Consider the following 18,768-nt stretch of genomic DNA (forward strand, 5'->3'; position numbering starts at 1 on the left):
AAGAAAAAGAAAAAAAAAAAAAAAAAAAAAAAGGAAAAAAACCAAAAAAAATGTGTGTGTGTTGGGGAGGGGGGGAGGGGTGGTGGGGTTGGATGGCGCCCTTGTTATCACTTGTGGATGTGTGTGAAATTTTTATTTGGCATGGAGTTTTTTATTCGAGTGGAAAGGTGGAATAATGTTTATGGACTTTGTGTATGTGGAAGCTCAAGGTCATCTACTGAATTGGGGAGACCGATGTGGAAAGTAGGTACTTCTTTGCAAAGCTTTTTTTTTATTCGAGGGATACGTTGTTTATTTGTTTCTTGGAAGAAAAACAAGAGAAAAAATGGTAATGATGTTCTGGTTTATCACTTGTGAGTTGTGAGAGTATATACATTTTCAATTTGGTACTAAGTTGGTCTATTCACATGGCGGCGATCATGTATATGGACTGTGTGTATTTGGAAGCTCAAGGCCATCTTTTGAGTTGGGAAGAACCATGTGGGAAGTAGGTATGTCTTTGCAAAGCGTGTTTGTCTGAGGGACTTCTTTATTTTGTTGCTTCAAAGAAAGGAAAAAAAATGGTGTGCTTGTTTATCGCTTGTGAGTGTGTATAAATGTTCAGTTTGGTAATGGGGGTTACTACTCAGATGGATGTGGGTAATGTATACGGACTTTGTGTAATGGAAGCTCAAGGCCATCTTTCATGTTGAGGAGGAGAATGTGGAAAGTCGGTGCTGCGTCTTTTCAAAGCTTGTTTGTGTGAGTGAAAAGTCATTTATTTTCGGATTGCTGAGAAATACTAAGTGAGATTGAGATATCTCTTTTTCACCTTTATTATTTGTCTTCATGTTGATGATTGAAGAGTTCAAATGCACACGTGGCATTGTTATGTAACCAAATGTGGCTGCTCGCTACTTTGCCTTGTTATCTTGTAAAATGTTCTCGAGATACAAGCCTTTGGTGATTCTTCATGTAAAAATTTCGTGTTTATGTTTATATGAATTGTGTCGTGCTGTGTGAAATTGTGTGCAAACTGCTCTTTGTTTTATTTTTACTCTGTAGTTTTATCCATTGCGGGCTCTTAAACAAGCGTACTAGTAAATGCATATTGGCCTATTGTGTTGGGACTTTCATTCCTTGAAAACTTATCAAACCCATTTGTTAAAATTGTTATTAATGTTTGGAATTTGTGATTTTGACTTTGCAAATCTGCAGTTCGATAATGAAAATTATGTAGTTTTAAAGTTGAAAAGCTAGGTAATTAAGTTGGCTTTATGAATTTGATTTTTGATTCTTGACTTTTGCGAATGAGCGAAATTAAAGTTGGGAGTGATTTTTCTGTTAAGTTGCTTTCAACTTGTCTAAGAAACTTTTAATTGGAATAACCTTGATCAATGTGAAAAAATAAAAAATAATTGAAAAAAGCATTCAGCGTGAAGGTACACTGATCTTAAAATGAAATGCCCAAATCTTCTTACTTTTCAAAATATGGAGTATGTAGGAGGGTGACTTCTATCAATGAAACAGACCCTCTGTTATAAAAAAAATCTTTTTTTACAAAATTATATCTATAATTTTGGTTAAATTATATTTATAATTTTGGTTATATTATATATGAATGTCATCATCATAAATTTTGTTATCAAACAAATCTGCATGTTTTATAGTCAAAAGAATTTTTCATTTCACAAATACTTGTGTAAAACGGACTTACAACATTAGTATAGACTGGTTTCGACAAGCAGTAGTACTTGGAAGTACTCTTGTCTTTGAGTCCGAACAATTAGATGCAAAGTCCATGTTTTGGTATCTTAGCGGCATGTCTGTGAGTAGAATTAGGTGTTTTGACTTTTGATCTCTATTTGTTGTTTCCTTTTATGTTGATGCATAGTCCACGCATAGTGTTTTTTTTTTAACCAAGAATCTGAGATTGTCATAATGTTGTGCTTGCATTTTAATTTAACCCACGATATCTAAAGTTCTAAACCAACTTCATAGATAACATTTCTGTCAAGCCAGTAACACTGTGAAGTGTCAACTGTAGGTCTCTAGCATTATTGGCAGTGCTAGATAACTGTCTATATAACTAGAACTCATGCGACTATCTATGAAATACAGTTCTGCTTTCGTTCATCTGCATTGTTTCTCCTATGTTCCCTTGTTTCTCGGCTGATTTTGGATATTCAGACAGCATGTCCCTGGAATGGTTGCATCTCTGAGATTTTTTGTGTGTGTTTTTCCTAATAGTTGTACGGAATATTTCCTTCAAATAGTAATATGAAGATTGTGAACTATGTTACTTTGAGATTATTATATCTGATAAGTGGTTGCACTAAGATATGTCTGACTTTAATAGTCTGATGCTCACTATATCAGCTGTATATTGTGTTGTTGGGTTTATAAATCTGCTACTCGCAACATTCAGGTCTTGCTGTCTTCTTGACCTGGCTGTTTTTGAGCCTTGTTAGTTTTGACCAATCAGATAGAGTAAAATACCAAGGTTGACTCGACTGAATTAGCCCTAGAGTAGAATTATTTAAGTCGAATGGAGGAAAAAAGATTAACAAGTGATTCAGTTAAACCGTGCCTTAATCAGTGAGCATTAGAAGTAGAGGGTGGTTGATTGGTTTATGTTTCGTGTTTGAATGGTAGATTATAGTAGTGAACTTGTTATGATTTTAATTAATGTCGCTGGCTTCTGGATTATGCTAATATTACAGTTGGTAAATTGCATTATGCTCAGTAATTGGTTTGAGTAGTAAAAATGACTCGCGGAGCTTGGAAGAGACATTGGCTACATGAAAACCGGAATATGACCCCAGATTGGTGAACGGAGTCTGATATCGGTTCTTCCAGGAAAGAAGCTTTTTGGTGACAATGTTGTACATCTGTCCTTGGAGATTCTTCTCATTAATATACTGTCGCCCACAGCCATTGAGTACTAGAAGCAAAATGCAAGTGAACAATCCATGGTAAGCATTGGTTCTGCTGTTCGCTTTTTGTTTCAGCAACGGACTTGAGTATTTGACTCATTCCTTGTATTACTTCGAATCTTCCCGTGTGGTGGCATGCCTGTGTTGGATGCAACACCCAGTATATGATGAGTATGGATGCCTGGATGGTTGTGTACCTGTACCTGTATCTTCTTATTTTACGACAGTCCGTGTTTCTTAGAATACGTCATATACGACACCTCTACCAAAGCTTTTTACCTAAGCCCGAGTAACTCTTGCTGGGATGCCTGGATGGTTGTCTTTTTCATTGAGATCATGTGGGTAGAACATTAGAAGAGGGAAGAGTCGAAAAGCGGAGTGGCGTTGTCATGTAGGTTGTTCCTGTAATTGAATACGGAGTAGTTCTCAACTTCTCATCAAGATACAAACTTTTAATTATCCTACTTGTAAAATGGTATCCTGTTATATTCTTATGTATATAATCCTATTGTTTATGAAAATTGCCTCTTGTTTTGTGTATTTGTGTTTTAATTTCCCTTTACATTTATCTTATTCGAGATTGATTGTTCATTTGCTTTAAGAGTTTTTAGTACGCATTTTATTCACTTCATCAACGCCATTTGCGCATCCAAGGCGGTTCAGAGGATACATCTGAACCCCGGTTTTTTTCAGAAATAGATGCATATTTGTGCAATAAAAATTAAGTTGATTTAGGGATTGAGGGCCTTGGGGCCATGTGAATCTTCTTTTTTTTCGTTGACTTTTGTTCAATGTTATTTTTGTATATCTGGCTTAGACTCGATTTTTCATAGTAAGAAAATTTACGCACCACTGTCAATCAAATCCTAGATTTGCTATTGCTTCAAGCATTATGGTTAGATATTTGATTTACCTTATCTAGAGGTTTCGAGTTTAACTTTGTAGAACCAAGCATTGTTCCAACTCAAGAAGAGAGGTCTGTCGCGCACACGAAAATCATAATCTCTGTGCGTTGTTCCATAATTTTTTTTTTGTTTGTGTGGGAGTGTAACAATATTGGGGGATGGGGATTCGAACCTTGGACCTATTGTCAACTATACCTCATCTTAATCATCATATGTGTGCTTATCCGTATCTTAACAACACAACACAAAAAGACTATTTTCGAAATTACTCAAGATGAAAATTGCGTCGAGAACTTCATCAAAAAACTGCTACCTCATAAGATGAAAATTACGACCACTTTAATATGTCATTTTAGTTTATATTCATCGTACGTAAGTAAAAATATGAAAATAATCATTTTAATACCAATACGCCCACGGTACTTTAGCACATTTCCACATCATGTCTTTAGTCGTCGAGCGGATTCTCTATCCAATTTTGTTGGGTATTGGTTTGGGCCCAAAAAATCAAATATCCACATTTTGGTTTGGGCCCAATACTTCACAGTAAAACATAAAGCAGCCCACCGTACTTTAGCCCATATCCACGCACCTCGGGTCTAAAGCCGGATATAATATGAGACACGAAAATGAAACCGAGGATAAAGAATTGTAAAGACTTCCAAAACAGACCTTCAGACTTCAGAGTGAGTTAGCGTCTTAGCGAGTTGCAGAAGACGATAAAGCAAAAGAGAGTAATAAGTTGCTAACAATGGTGGAAAATTTCGCCCCCAAATTTACTGTTCGCCGTCAATTGGAAATCTCTACCAGACGAATTTATGCTCAATTCTTAACTCCTGCTTTCAATTTATGCGACGGTCTCTTCAATATCCGCGATGTTGACCTTCAGGTTGTTACATTTGTGTTTTTTTTTTGCTTCAATTTTCGCGACCTAATTTATCGTAATTTGATTGTTTTAATTGAATTTTGGTTAATTAATGGAGATTCGTTACAATAAATTCATGGCGGGAGAAGGATTAGTAGTGTGAGTGAAGTATTGTTCTTTCGCATTGCCTGTAGATTGTAAGTAAAAGCGATAAATTTTGATTCATATCGATATAGTGTTACTATTTTTTACGCAATTATCCGGATTTGAGACCGACAATGAATGTCATAAGGCGGAGTTGATTGTATTGGTATTTGGAAATTTAGGTGATTATTGCGTTGATCAGTTCTTGTAGCCTAAGCTGGCATTGATAACGTGGGAGCCATTATTCGTTATGGAAATTGTTTGACTGCGAACATGTATGACGACATTCTGAAAATGTCGTCTTATCAATGTAATTTTTACCAATTGAAATTTTCTTTGAGCTTATTCGCATTTTGAGGCGTGCGTTCACCCATGGACGGTTCGAAAGGATGATTCATGTCAGCCGACCCCAAATCATTTTGGGATTAAGGCTCTGATGTTGTTGTTGTTGTTGTTGAAATTTTCTTTGAGCTAAGCTGGTATGGTATAGATAGGGTGGGGGTCATTATGCCGTTTGACATACTATAAAAATTGCCATTTTAGTAGTCTTCTTTGTTTATGTTATATCTACCATTGAAATTTTCTTTGTGCTAAGCTGGTGTAGATAACGTGAGTGTCATTATGCCGTTTGACATACTAAAAAAATTACAAAATTTAGAAGTCTTGTTTATTGCTGCAGGCCAAAAAACTTAGTGACATCCAGATGCTGAGGTCAGCGTGCTACGAGGATTCTATAAATCTGTCTGATATTCACTTGTCAAAACACAGACAATATCCCTTCTTTTGGCCCAGAAAACACATAAACCACTTTCATATTTGTATGTATTGTGGAACCCCTTTGAAATGAGTCCGAGCAGTTGAGCCTGTGGCTTGACTAATCGTGTCGATTTCATAGGCGAGAGGTTCAATTTTGTACCTTTCTTGGTACTACCAATTAGTTCTTGAGTGGCATTTTTAAAACATTTCTGTTCATATAACAATCTCTTTTCTTTTACTCTTTTTTGTGTTCTATTTTCGACCGATCCCACAAACCATTCAAATTGAAAAACTTGTGTCTACCAAAACTTTATTATCCACAATTTCAAATTTGCTAAATCCCACCGTGCTCAACGTGAGCGTCCCCTTGCTTATACATTGTGATGGCTGAAGCGGCGGCCCTCAGCTTGGCCACTGATGCCGCTATGGCCATGGGGCAGCTGTTAATGGGTCGAACCATTGACGAGGTGAAACTGGTGTGGGGTCTCAAGGATGAGCTGGAGAAGCTTCAGAAAAAATTCTCGAAACTCCAGCTCTTTCTCAAGGACATAGGGAGTGCAAAGCATGCTGACAAGAGACGCCAGGTCAATGATTGGCTTCTGGAAGTCAAGGATGCAGCTTATTTTGCAGATGATATCATGGATAATTACGACTATGAAATCATTCGGAGGGAACGCGAGAAGAAAACGGAATTTGTGAAACAGTTCCAAGCCTTTTTCACTCGTAACAACCCCATTGTATTTCGCATTAGGATGTCTCACAGGGTTAGTGATGCCCTAGCCATGTTTGATGAACTCGACAAGAACGCCCAAAACATGGGTCTCAAACAGGTGGAAATCACAAAAGATGGGATTGCAGGGCCATCTGCAAACAATGATGAAGGTAGCGCCAGATTGAGTCAAGCTCGACAAAATGCAGCTGCTGATGCTACTGAATTTGTGGGGAGAGAGGATGAGATGGAGAAATTGCTACAATTATTGTGCCGACCAAGTAATCAGGAAGGTCACATTTCTACGGTTGCCATCCTTGGATTAGGAGGTAAACTTACTATCTGACTTCAGACTTCAATTATTTGCACTGTCTTCCATTTTTGTATGCCAAATCATATCGTATTAACTATCTGTCATTACATGACAACATGGTCAAGTTATCAAAAGCTGCCATGACTGCATTTTGAGGTAATATTGACTATTGAGTGCGATATGGCGTAACGGTTGACATAATGCTGAGATATCTTAAGCCAAGATTTAATACCATGTGTCAATCTATGTACACCTAGACTCTCACAGGGTCTATATCCTTGAACAATATAATTCATTCTGATGAATCTGATAATAATAAATGCATTGTAAAACAGGTCGAATAGGGCCTACTTTTCATGTATAATCAATCAATACTATATATATAATTCGGAAACCAAGGGACTTCAATGTAATTAAATAAATCTATACAAATTAATTATACTATATAGTTTTTAATCGATAGCGCAATGTGATAGACCTGTTCAAATGACTTCAATGTAAATATTATAGTATAGTTTTGGTTGAAGTATAAATTTAGAGAACACCAGAATGAATATGGTGATTTTCCTTAAAATAACATGCCCCACTTATCGTATTAATTAGTATAACGATATTAATTATTTATAACATACACAAATTATAATATAAGTATGTTATATTTTGGAAACTATTAAAAAGTAAATAAATCAAGCTAGATTTCCAAAAAATATAATATTCCACATTTATTTTGATTTGATTTTATGCATATATGTAATATATTTATATAAATATATAAGCCTCTTTAAATTGCATGCTTAAATAATAAAAGTAATTTTGTTAGTAGTGGAAATAATTGTACCTAACATCGGATATAATAATATGATACTAGGAGTATAGGATAGTAATCAGTCATTTGAATAGTCATAGTAATAGAAGTAGCAACGGGAGTAGTAAAATTATCAATTTTAATGCAGCACTAGTGAAAGTAACAATAATTACGTAACCATAATTACGGCGAGAGTAGTAATAAAAGTAACAATAATAACAAAAGAAAGTATATATGAACAATTAGCAAACCAATCGATTTAAGTAAAATATTAATAGCGGGAGTAGTGAATTTGTCTCATAATTTATTTCATCGTAATTTTAAGATATGTCATAGAAAAATTTATCAATGATAAATTTATGAGTTATGCAACTTTAAAGTAGTTTTTTTACTTGAACATAAATTTTAATGCTAAATAAAGGTATACCGGGCAGGACCGGGCAGCAATACTACTAATATTAATTAAGGTATTACTGTGTGTCGTCCATCCTAGGTTAATTTGGTTTAATTTTGCCCATACACAAATTCTGTAATTAATGCAGTGATAAGGGTGTGTTTGGATTAAAGGATTTAGAGGGAAAAGGTGGGGAGGGGTGAGAAGTCCTTTGTTTGATTAGCGGAATGGAGGTGAAGGGATTTTGGAGGGTGTGTTTAATTAGGTTTTAATCTATCTTGTACAAGGAGTTAATTAAAAGCTGGTTTTGAAAATAAATTAGACATATCTCCCTCATTTTCTTTGATTTCTTGCACTTTTTCGATCTTTTCCTTTCATTTCTTTAATTTCTTACTCTTTCTCTGTTTTTTTACTTCTCTCTCATGCAAGTGGCCCATCTTGTTTTTTTTTTTTTTTTTTTTTTTTTTTTTTTTTTTTTTTTGCCTCTAATTTTGCATTGTTCATTATTTTGTTTTAAGTAATGAGCCATTTTGTGAGTGGAAGAAATCAAAGAAAAGGGGGCAGTATAACAACATGCAAATGTGTTCACTAAGTCTGCACCAATGTACAAACTTCTTGTGAAATAAGTAAAATTATTCCATCAACTCTATCTTTTTCCTTCAGATTTTCCTTTATAAAACCATATTTTCTTCTGTCCTAAGAAAGCTTAATTGTTTTAATCACTTGTATCGATGTTTACTTGCTTTCCATACTCCTTAATAATCTCATTCATTCTCAAATTGCGAAAGCGTCTAACTGAAACGATATTTGTCTTCATCCATATGGCAACCCTTTAATCAATTCTCCTTCATCTCATCTTCAATATACTTATATAAGCCACTCCCCCGTTCTCTATAATCACCTCATTTCTCAACCAATCCTTCTATGTGTGATCGCACATTCATCAATGTGCAAACACATTTTTGCCCCATACAACTTGTGATTATTACAATGTTACATGATCCAACACAATGTGGTAACAATGTAAACTTTATTGCTGTGTGGTAGAATTTACGGATTTACCATTTAAATTTATGAGACATATGGCTGCACTCTTCCACTTTAACCTACTTTTTTCAATTTTATATGCTAGATCTTCATTGAATTATAATCTTTTTAGATAATAGACCCTAAATACCAAGAATTGGATTCTTGAACAACCTTTCCATCTAGGCTGGGCATTCCTGCCTCTATGCTTCTGTTTCAATAACTCTGCTCTCTGAATATTCAATCAGTCCAAATTCTTATAATTTTTCAAAGTTTGTCTCAGAGTTCAATCTCCTTTCAGTATCTGAGAGTTCAATCGTCTCACGAACAATGTATCATTTAATACAATACTATTGCAAAGATCATGCACAATGGAACATCGTCTTGAATTGATGATCCACCCAAGGAATCTGTTGCTTTCTTTCATTGCTATTAAGTCCTACAAACATTGCTTTTTAATATAGTTATGTAAATGTTTCTTCGTATCTGATGGTGTTCCGTCATCTCTTTCCTAAGATGAATTGCCTTCATTAGCAATCCCTCAAGTATAAATCTAAATTACTTCTCCAAGATCTTCACATTTTTTCTTGAGTCTTTGTTCAATCATTCACGACATGAGCTCTAGTTGACAGAGTCTTGAACATTGCTTATATTCTCATAAAAAAAAGTACTTTACATTCAGGTTGATAGCTTGTTGTTTTTCAAATTTAAAGCGACTAGTATTTGTAAGACGGCTAATAGCACCCTAAAATTATAATATTGTAGTAACTTTACGAGGGTGACATCACCAACTCCCAAGTATTCGTTTAATCAACTTTGCAAGGTTCTATGTTTATAATTGAAACTCTATTCCTCTTCGGAAGTATGTAGTATCACCCCCATGGCCCCATAACTTTAATACTATGTATAATTAAGCATAAGCTCCTTAAGTTATAAATGAAGCAAATTGACACCATTATTTATCTCACTGTGTAATCAACCTCACAATCTCACATCTGTAATACTTTGGTTGAGAGTTAATTTTTTGAGAGTTAGTATATCTCACCGTGTAATCGACAAAACATATCAAAAAACAAAGTGTTTCCATATAATGAAAAGTTGAGGATAATTTTTGAGAGAATATATTTTGGTACGTCGTTTCACTGACTATTTGTTTTTATCCTATATGTGCTAATAGGTCTTGGCAAGACAACCTTTGCAAGATGCCTGTATGACAGAAAGGATATTGATGCTCATTTTGAGAAAAAGCTTTGGATAAGTGTGTCTGATAATTTCACCATCCTGAGAATCCTGAATGAGATGCTTGAATATGTTACATCAAATAAAGGAAATTTGTCCAACATAGATGCAATCATAAAGAAACTTCAAGAAAATTTGAAGAATAAAAAGTATTTGCTTGTCCTTGATGATGTATGGTGCAAAGATCAAGAGGTATGGAGTTCCCTGAAAAATGCATTGCAGAGGATCGGAGGACTTCCAGGATGTCTGATTTTAATCACCACTCGTCTCATTGAAGTCACAACGAGATCCCAAGCTGTAACACACTTGTTAAGAGGTCTATCAGAAGAGGAAGGTTGGGCTCTTTTAAAGCAGAGAGTGTTGGTGGGTGGTGCTTCTCCAAATTTTTCAATTTTAGAGGACAGTGGGAAAAAGATTGTTGAGAAGTGTCAAGGTGTCCCTTTAGCCATAAAAGCAATTGGGGGTATACTTCAGTCAAAACAGAATCCACGTGAATGGGAGTTAATAGAAAAAAGTGAGGTATGGGATTTGCCACAAAATGATGAAAACCAGATCCTCCCATCACTAAGGTTGACCTTCGACCATTTGCCTTATCCCTCTCTAAAGCAATGTTTTGCTTACTGTGCTGCTTTCTGCCCTAAAGGCTACGTGATGGAAAAGGATGAGTTGGTGGATATCTGGTTGGCTCAGGGTTTTCTTCACCAGTCTGAAACAAAAAGTTTGACAATGGAGGAGATTGGTGAGGACTATATAATGGTTTTACAGAATTATTCATTGCTAAATGAAGTAACGGGCGAAAAGAAATATAAAATGCATGATTTAGTGTACGATCTTGCCGTGGATGTTTGTGGGAAAGACTTGTTGTTCTGGAAACCAGAAGATCATCAGAAAATTTACAATTGTCGCCATTTGGTTGTTGGTACTCAAAATGTCGAAGATCTATCCAAACTTCCTATGACAAAGACACTTAGGAAGCTGCGGACACTTTCTGAAGGCCTGCCACTCAATGTGTTGGCCCATGCAAAGTACCTGCGTACTCTATCAGTGGATGGATGTGACATAAAAGAGCTGCCTTCTTCTATTGGTTTGCTTAAACATCTCAGGTTTCTCAGTCTGTCATATAATCCAATCAAAACATTGCCAGATTCAATCGGGAAACTTTACCTTCTACAAACACTCAGACTTCTTGACTGTTTTGATATGAAGTTCCTCCCAGCAATATTGTATAGGTTGACTAACTTAATTCATATCCCAACAACTACTCTCATGCTCGCATCTAGAGGATTACAAGGATTAACTAACCTCCACACATTACCCCATCTTTCTTTGGGTGATGATGATGATGGATGGTCTATAGATGAATTGGGGGATCTGCAAAAGCTTATGGGAGATATTCATATATCTGGTCTAGAACTTGTGAAAACTAAGGATAATGCAAGAAAAGCTAACCTTGCTGGAAAACCTAAGGTTTCAAATATAACCTTAGCTTGGGCCGAGGAAAGAGAGGAAATTAGCTGTGGGAGCTATGATGAAGATGTTCTGGATGGCCTTCAACCTCACCCAGACATAATATCTCTGGAATTACAAAACTTCTTTGGTTTGATGTTTCCTTCCTGGATGGTGAGGATGGCAGTTGTGTCCGAGGGTGGAAGTTCCCCCTCGATGCTTAAAAATCTCACATCTTTCAAGCTACTGAATTGCAATAGATGTCAGATGCTCCCTACACTAGGACATCTACCTTGTCTGAAATATCTGGTTTTGAGTGGACTCAAAGTGGAAAGCATAGGAAACGATTTCTATGCTGTTCCCCTGAACGAGTGCAATAACAAGGTTAATCGTGTGTCATTTCCATCTCTGACAGAGCTTGAGATATCCGAATTCTATTCACTGAAGGCATGGCTCTTGCCATCCACAGGAGAAGAAACAATCGTATTTCCTCGTCTTGGTGTTATTAAACTTACAAATTGTCCTGAACTAGAAACAATTCCTGCCTTGGATTTTCCATCCCTTAAAACGCTAGAACTTTTTAATGTTGGCATCCAATCATTGGAAATTACAAAAAACAAGCCCTCGTCTATGTTGCCACCTGAAGTAAACTTGAAGCTTGAGACACTGGAGATAAGTAACTGTGATAAGCTTTTGTCTCTACCTGGTGAGCTGCAGTTCGTTGCATCTCTCAAGACAGTAAATTTGACTGATTGTCCTGCTCTTACTTCTCTTCCAAATGATCTTTTCCAGGGACTCACTTCCCTTAGCGAGCTCTCTATTTGTAGATGTGAAGCACTAAATAATATCCCTACCAGCTTGGAAAAATGCACGTCTTTGGAGACGCTGACGATACAGGACTGTCCATCAATAGAGGGTCCAACACCCGACTTCAGTAAGTTGACAGGTCTCCAAGAGATGTATAAAAGTGGAAATCCTGCAGAGTTGATGATTTCCATGTTGAAGGCGGTTGAACATCTTCCTAACCTGATGATGTTGGCAACTGGCAAGTTTAAAGACGAGGCGGAACAAGAAATGTACTTCTCTGATGTGACTGCCATTCAGCGCAGCCAATCTCTCACGACCCTACTTTTGCAAGGGCATCCAAATGTTACGCCTTTACCTGAACGACTTCAACTGCTCAGTGGGCTTAAAACCTTGGCTTTTCAGGAGTTTGATGACTTAGAACAACTCCCCGAATGGGTAGCTTGTCTTTCATCTCTCGAGGCTTTAATTTTTATAGGATGTTCTAATCTGAAATTTCTTCCTTCTAAAGAGGCTTTATCACAGCTGACCCAATTACGGGAACTTGAAATGATTGGTTGCCCAATCCTTGCTGAAAGTTGCGACAAGGATAATGGCCCTGACTGGAGCAAGATCTCACATATTCCCTATATTGAGATAGATGGAGTGGCAATTCAAAATTTGCCGTGAATCATGAGCATCTCATCTTGGAGTTTTCTGTTGAAAGCGTTTCAGGTAAGACAAGCTCTTAAAATCTTAAATCTTTCTACGTAGAACTCCGTGTATTGCAATTATAATCTTGCTTGTCTTTTCTATTTCAAAATTACACAGATGAAAGTCTTGCATAAAATAAGTAAGACTTAGTTAGAATCGAAGATGTGATCATCGGACGCTTGTTACTAATACAATTTATAAATCATCTTCTTGTTTTTCCCATCTCTTGTTTGTTGTTGGCAAAAGAAATCTTTTTCAGGTTGTTTGAGACCTCTTTCCTGTCTCAAACGACATTACCCATCCCTTGAAGGTTGCCGTCTAGGGTATGATCTACAAGGTGGTCTGATCTACCTAGATTACCCTAGTTATAATATGAAGACTGTTTTAATTATCACAGTGTGATGTGCATAAACCAATTACTAGCTGCTATACCTCAACTTCATATTAATCTGTATCAATCCTTTTCTAATTGCAGACTCGTAGATGTGCATGCTGTTGAAGCCATTCTCTTGTTTGGAACTATTTTATTTGGTGTTGTTTGGTTGATGCGTTTGGTGTGCTTCCTTGCTGTTTGGTGTGCTTGTGTTACAATCTTGCCATGTGTGAGACTTTGGAAGAGTGTGTGCTGTTGTTTATCATGCATTGAGAGCTTTGTGGGTTTGTTCATTTCCCCCCAAAAAAAAGTAAAAAAAAAAAAAAAAAACACAAAAAACAGGACTGAGGAGGGAGAGAGATAGAGGAAAATACGGGTGGTTTCGAGAGAGAGAGAGAGCTTGAACTTGGAGTGCTCTTTTCTCATCACAATTCTTTTTGGTATTTTGAGTTGTTGTCGTTGTGAGATGATTCTATTTGTGAGACCTTTTTACCACTTCAAGGTATAATGTGTGATGTCTACTTATTAAATCATAGGTTTCTGCTTTAAAAAAAATAGCGAAAAAGGACAAAGAGAAAAGAAAAGAATGTTCGTGATTGTTTCTCACATGTGAAAGTATATGGAATTTTTTTATTCGGATGGATGGAATATGTATATGGACTTTGTGTATTTGGAACTTGGAAGCTCAAGGTCATCTACTGAGTTGAGGAGACCCGTGTGGAAAGTAGCAAGTAGGTACATCTTTTCAAAGCTTGTTTATTTGAGGAAGAGGTTCTTTATTTGTTGCTTCAAAGAAAGAGAAAAAAAAAAGGATAAGAAAAAGGGAAAAAGGTGTAATGGTGTGCTTGTTTATCACTTGCGAGTGTGTATAAATTTTCAATTTGGTATGGAGTTTACCCTACTCAGATGGATGGGGTAATGTTTATGGACTTTGTGTATTTGAAAGCTCAAGGCCGTCTTTTGAATTGAAGAGAACCATGTGGAAACGAAAAGTCGGTATGTCTTTGCAGAGCGTGTTTGTTTGAGAGAGTTCTTTATTTAGTTGCTTTGAAGAAAAAAAAAAAAAGAAAAAAAAAAAGTAATGTCATATGTGCTTGTTTATGACGTGTGAGTGTATAATTTTTCAATTTGGCATGGAGTTTGCCTACTCAGATGTTCAGATGGATGAAGTAATGTATACGGACTTTGTGTGATCGGAAGCTCAAGGCCATCTTTTGAATTGAGAACAATGTGAAAGTAGGTGCTCCATCTTTGGCAAGCTTGTTTTTGCATAAGAAATTGTTTATTTTTGGATTGCCAAGAAAACAAAATATCTAGAAATTGTGCTTTTTTTGGATTGGAACAAATTCAACAAGTTTGAGAGTTTTCCTTTTTCGCCTTTAGTATCTGTACACATGATGAAGTCGGAAGAGTTGAAATGCATACGTTGCACTTGTTATGCATATGGGATGCAAGATTGTGGTGATTCTTCCTGTAACTAATTTAATATGTTTGAGTTTATCATTTTATGAAATGTGCTGTGTTTTGTGTAATTGTGTGTAAAATGGTTTTTACATTCATTTTTGCTCCAGTTTTATCCATTGCGGCCTCTTAAGTATGCATTCTAGTACAGTACTTGTGTGTATGATGTAAATGCAAGTAGGCTCATGGTGCTGAACTTTCATACTTTGAAGACTTACCGAACCCAATTGTTGTCAACGTTTGGAAATGGATTATTAGTTATTGGAAATTGAGTGTTTTTGATGTTGAAAACCATAGTTGTAACTTTGAAAATACTAGTGATTCTGACCTCATGTAGGCTTCGAAAAATGAAAATACTAGTGATTCTGACTTTATGCAGGTCAGTAGCCATTCTGAGTTAAAAACTCGTGTTACTGGGTATTCACTGAAGTTCAAGATATAGAGACATACAGGTACAAGATATAATAGTACTACATTAGGGAAATTCTGATAAAAATCAAGATTTTTAACTTTGAAAACATTGTTAAGTTGATAACTTAAGGTAGGAATCCTTATCAATGCCAAATTTTTTTTAAAGAATCAAAGTTAAAGGTAGACAATCTTAAATGAGAGACTTGTCAGTTGTGACCCAATATATGCCAAAAGAAACTAAAATATATATAGGGAACATGTAGTCTTGTATGTTAACTCCGCCTGCGAGTGTTTTAGGCCATTCACAGCCGGTCCCAAGCCCGGATAAAGGAGGAGGGTTGCGGTAGGTCAAACTTCCGTCACACATTATGGACATGTAATCTTATAGTTTACTAGCTGTTATTATATGAGTTTTAATCATTGAGAAACTAGTGTGTATTAATCAAACAATCCTCCTCTGTTATACTGTTACAAAAATTTCTCCATGTGTAAATGATAAAAATGGGTAATAGTTATCCTGTGAGGTAGAAATTAGTGTAAACTACTCACTCTTCCTAGAGTAGTATTGTGCTGTTGAGGTTATAATTCTGTCAGCTGCAGCATTCAGGTCTGGCTGTCTTCTTGACACGACGAAACAAAGACTTTAATTTCTTCCTTCTGTTTTAGATGACCTTGTTAGTTCTGATCAAATCTTGAGTTCAAATACCAAGAATTGGATGGACTGAATTAGCCCTAGAACGAAGTTGTACAAGTCGAATAGTGGGAAAAAGTCATATCTTGTCTTAGTCATTGTGGTCTTGTGGGAATTTGAAGTAGAGAGTGGTTGATTAATTTATGTTCTTTGTTTGAATGCTTGGTAAGTTTCTAGATTTAATCTAATGTCGCTGGTTTCTGGATTATGCTAATGTTGATTAATTGGTGATAAGATTCTGATTTCAGTGCAGGTTAGGGAAGAAGCTTTGATTGGGGACAACATTGTACATATGTTTGCGGAGATCCTTCTCAATAATATACTGTCGCCCACAGCCATGAGTACAGGAAGCAAAACGTACGTGGACAATCCATGGTAAGCATTGATTCTGCTGTTCGTTTTTTGTTTAAGCAACGGACTTGAGTATTTGACTCAGCCTTGTATTACTTCGAATCTTCTCGTGTGGAGGCATGCCTGTGTTGGACGCAACACCCTATTATATGAGTATGGATCTGACCCTTACCGTTTCTGCCTATGCATGAGAAAAGTGCGGAAAATTTAATAGTGTGTGAAAAGAAAACCCTATTATTTCAAAGAAATCAAACTTAATCAATAAGTATATTTTTGATTCAACAACTGTTCATGTACCTGTATCTTCTTATTTTACGACAGTCCATGTTTCTTAGAATACGTCATATGCAACACCTCTACCAAGCTTTACCTAAGCCGGAGCAGCAGCATAGTTACGCCTAAGTCTCATAATAGTATGGTGTCTTAACTCTTGCTGGATGCCTCGATGGACTTTGTGTTTTCGATCGAGGAGATCATTTAGGTAGAACATTAGAAGAGGGACGAGTTGAAAAGCGAAATGGAGTTGTCATGTAGGGTGTTCTTGTACTTGAATAGTTTTCGATACAAGCTTTTGATTATCCTACTTCTAAAATGGTATCTTGTGTATATACTGTAATTTTTACGTACTAGTTATGAAAATTGGCTATTGGTTTCAGGGCCGGCCCAACGGGTGTTCAACACGTGCGGCGGAACAGGGCCCCCGATTTTTTGGGGCCCCAATATTTGTGCAACTACTATAACTAAACTATATACTCCCTCCTATTCACTATATTATTCCCCTTTTCTTTTTGCACAAGGAATAAGAAACCGATTTTGGACCATACAAAACACACTACCCCACATGTAATTTAATTTGGACCACACAAATCAACCCAAAAAAGGAAATAGGGAAGAAAAGCCGAATAATCCGAATAAGGAAATAGGGAAGAAAATGGTGAATAGGAGGGAGTATAACGTTAACATGTTTAAATATCAATATAATGCTTGTAGCTCAATTGGTAAGTATGTGGTCGCGTCCGAGGTCATTTCAGGAGTTAACCTATTCGATTCAGCCTCAAATAACGAGCATTAAACGAGCATTAATCCATTTTTCACGATTATCCGAGGTTCGACGAATGCTGGTTTATGGCATACCGGCACCCCCAAATGTGTTCCGTTGCTACTCAAATTTTGCGTGGCCGCTTTATCTGACCCGAGGAAGTTTCCGTTTAATCCATTTTTCACGATTATCCAAGGTTCGACGAATGCTGGTTTATGGCATACCGACACCTCCAAATGTCTTCCGTTGCTACTCAAATTTTGCGTGGCCGCTTTATCTGACCTGCGGAACTTTCTACGTGATTTGCGGAAAATTTTATTCCGGAACCATGGAATCCCGAAACCGTGTAATATACACTTCAATTTGACCGGTTCGGGAAGTCGTACCGGACCCTGTTTCTTTTTCTCCCGGTTTTTTCAATCATACGTCATAGGTCATTTCAGGAGTTAACCTATTCGATTGAGCCTAAAAAACGAGCATTAAACGGGCATTAATCCATTTTTCACGATTATCCGAGGTTCGACGAATGCTTGTTTATGGCATACCGGTACCCCCAAATGTCTTCCGTTGCTACTCAAATTTTGCGTGGGCGTTTTATCTGATCCGAGAAACTTTCTATGTGATTTCCGGAGAATTTTGTTGCGAAACCCTAGAATCCCGAAAAACCGTGTATTATACACTTCAATTTGAGCCGTTCGGGAGGTCGTACCGGACCCAGTTTATTTTTCTCCGGTTTTTCAATCACGCGTCCGAGGTCATTTCAGGAGTTAACCTATTCGATTCAGCCACAAATAACGAGCATTAATCCATTTTTCACGATTATCCGAGGTTCAACGAATGCGGGTTTATGGCATACCAGCACCCCCAAATGTCTTCCGTCGCTACTAAAATTTTACGTGGCCGCTTTATCTGACCCGAGGAGCTTTCTATGTGATTTCCGTAGAATTTTGTTCCGGACCACAGAATCCCGAAACCGTATTGTATATACACTTCAATATGAGCCGTTCGGGAGGTCGTACCGGACCCAGTTTCTTTTTCTCCCGGTTTTTCAATCAAACGTCCTAGGTCATTTCACGAGTTAACCTATTCGATTCAGCCTCAATAACAAGTATTAAACGAGCATTAATCCATTTTTCACGATAATCCGAGGTTCGACGAATGCTGGTTTATGGCATACCGGCACCCCCAAATGTCTTCCGTTGCTACTCAAATTTTGTGTGGCCGCTTTATCTGACCCGAGAAACTTTATATGTGATTTCCGGAAAATTTTGTTCCGGGACCCTGGAATCCCGAAAAACCGTGTATTATACACTTCAATTTGAGCCGTTCGGGAGGTCGTACCGGACCCAGTTTATTTTTCTCCGGTTTTTCAATCACGCTTCCGAGGTCAATTCAGGAGTTAACCTATTCGATTCAGCCACAAATAAC

General features: G+C 36.9%; 1 protein-coding gene across 9 annotated transcripts; it reads left to right on the forward strand.

Annotated features, from left to right (window-relative positions):
- Positions 1 to 4,473: 4,473 nt before the first annotated feature.
- On the forward strand, positions 4,474 to 16,957 carry LOC141604837 (putative disease resistance protein RGA3). Of its 9 annotated transcripts, none has more exons than XR_012526235.1 (7): positions 4,474 to 4,709; positions 5,509 to 6,623; positions 10,010 to 13,035; positions 13,490 to 14,623; positions 15,228 to 15,300; positions 16,199 to 16,325; positions 16,623 to 16,957. XR_012526235.1 is itself a non-coding variant. In XM_074423371.1 (4 exons), the coding sequence occupies exons 2-3, from the start codon at positions 5,969 to 5,971 to the stop codon at positions 12,988 to 12,990; spliced, it is 3,636 nt and encodes a 1,211-aa protein (XP_074279472.1). In that variant the 5' UTR covers positions 4,474 to 4,709; positions 5,509 to 5,968; the 3' UTR covers positions 12,991 to 13,035; positions 16,204 to 16,583. The 9 variants fall into 9 exon arrangements, 2 of the variants coding, with proteins under 2 accessions (XP_074279472.1, XP_074279470.1); XR_012526237.1 differs by having other exon boundaries at positions 16,204 to 16,325; XR_012526234.1 differs by lacking the exon at positions 15,228 to 15,300.
- The last annotated feature ends 1,811 nt before the right edge of the window (positions 16,958 to 18,768 follow it).

This window comes from Silene latifolia, chromosome 10, assembly GCF_048544455.1.
Source record: "Silene latifolia isolate original U9 population chromosome 10, ASM4854445v1, whole genome shotgun sequence".
Taxonomy (NCBI): Eukaryota; Viridiplantae; Streptophyta; class Magnoliopsida; order Caryophyllales; family Caryophyllaceae; genus Silene; species Silene latifolia.

Excerpts from the sequence above, each read along its gene's own strand:
- LOC141604837 (XM_074423371.1), top strand. The coding sequence starts at position 5,969 with ATGGCTGAAGCGGCGGCCCTCAGCTTGGCCACTGATGCCGCTATGGCC. Across the intron at positions 6,624-10,009 it reads TGCCATCCTTGGATTAGGAG|GTCTTGGCAAGACAACCTTT; the intron begins GTAAACTTACTA and ends ATGTGCTAATAG.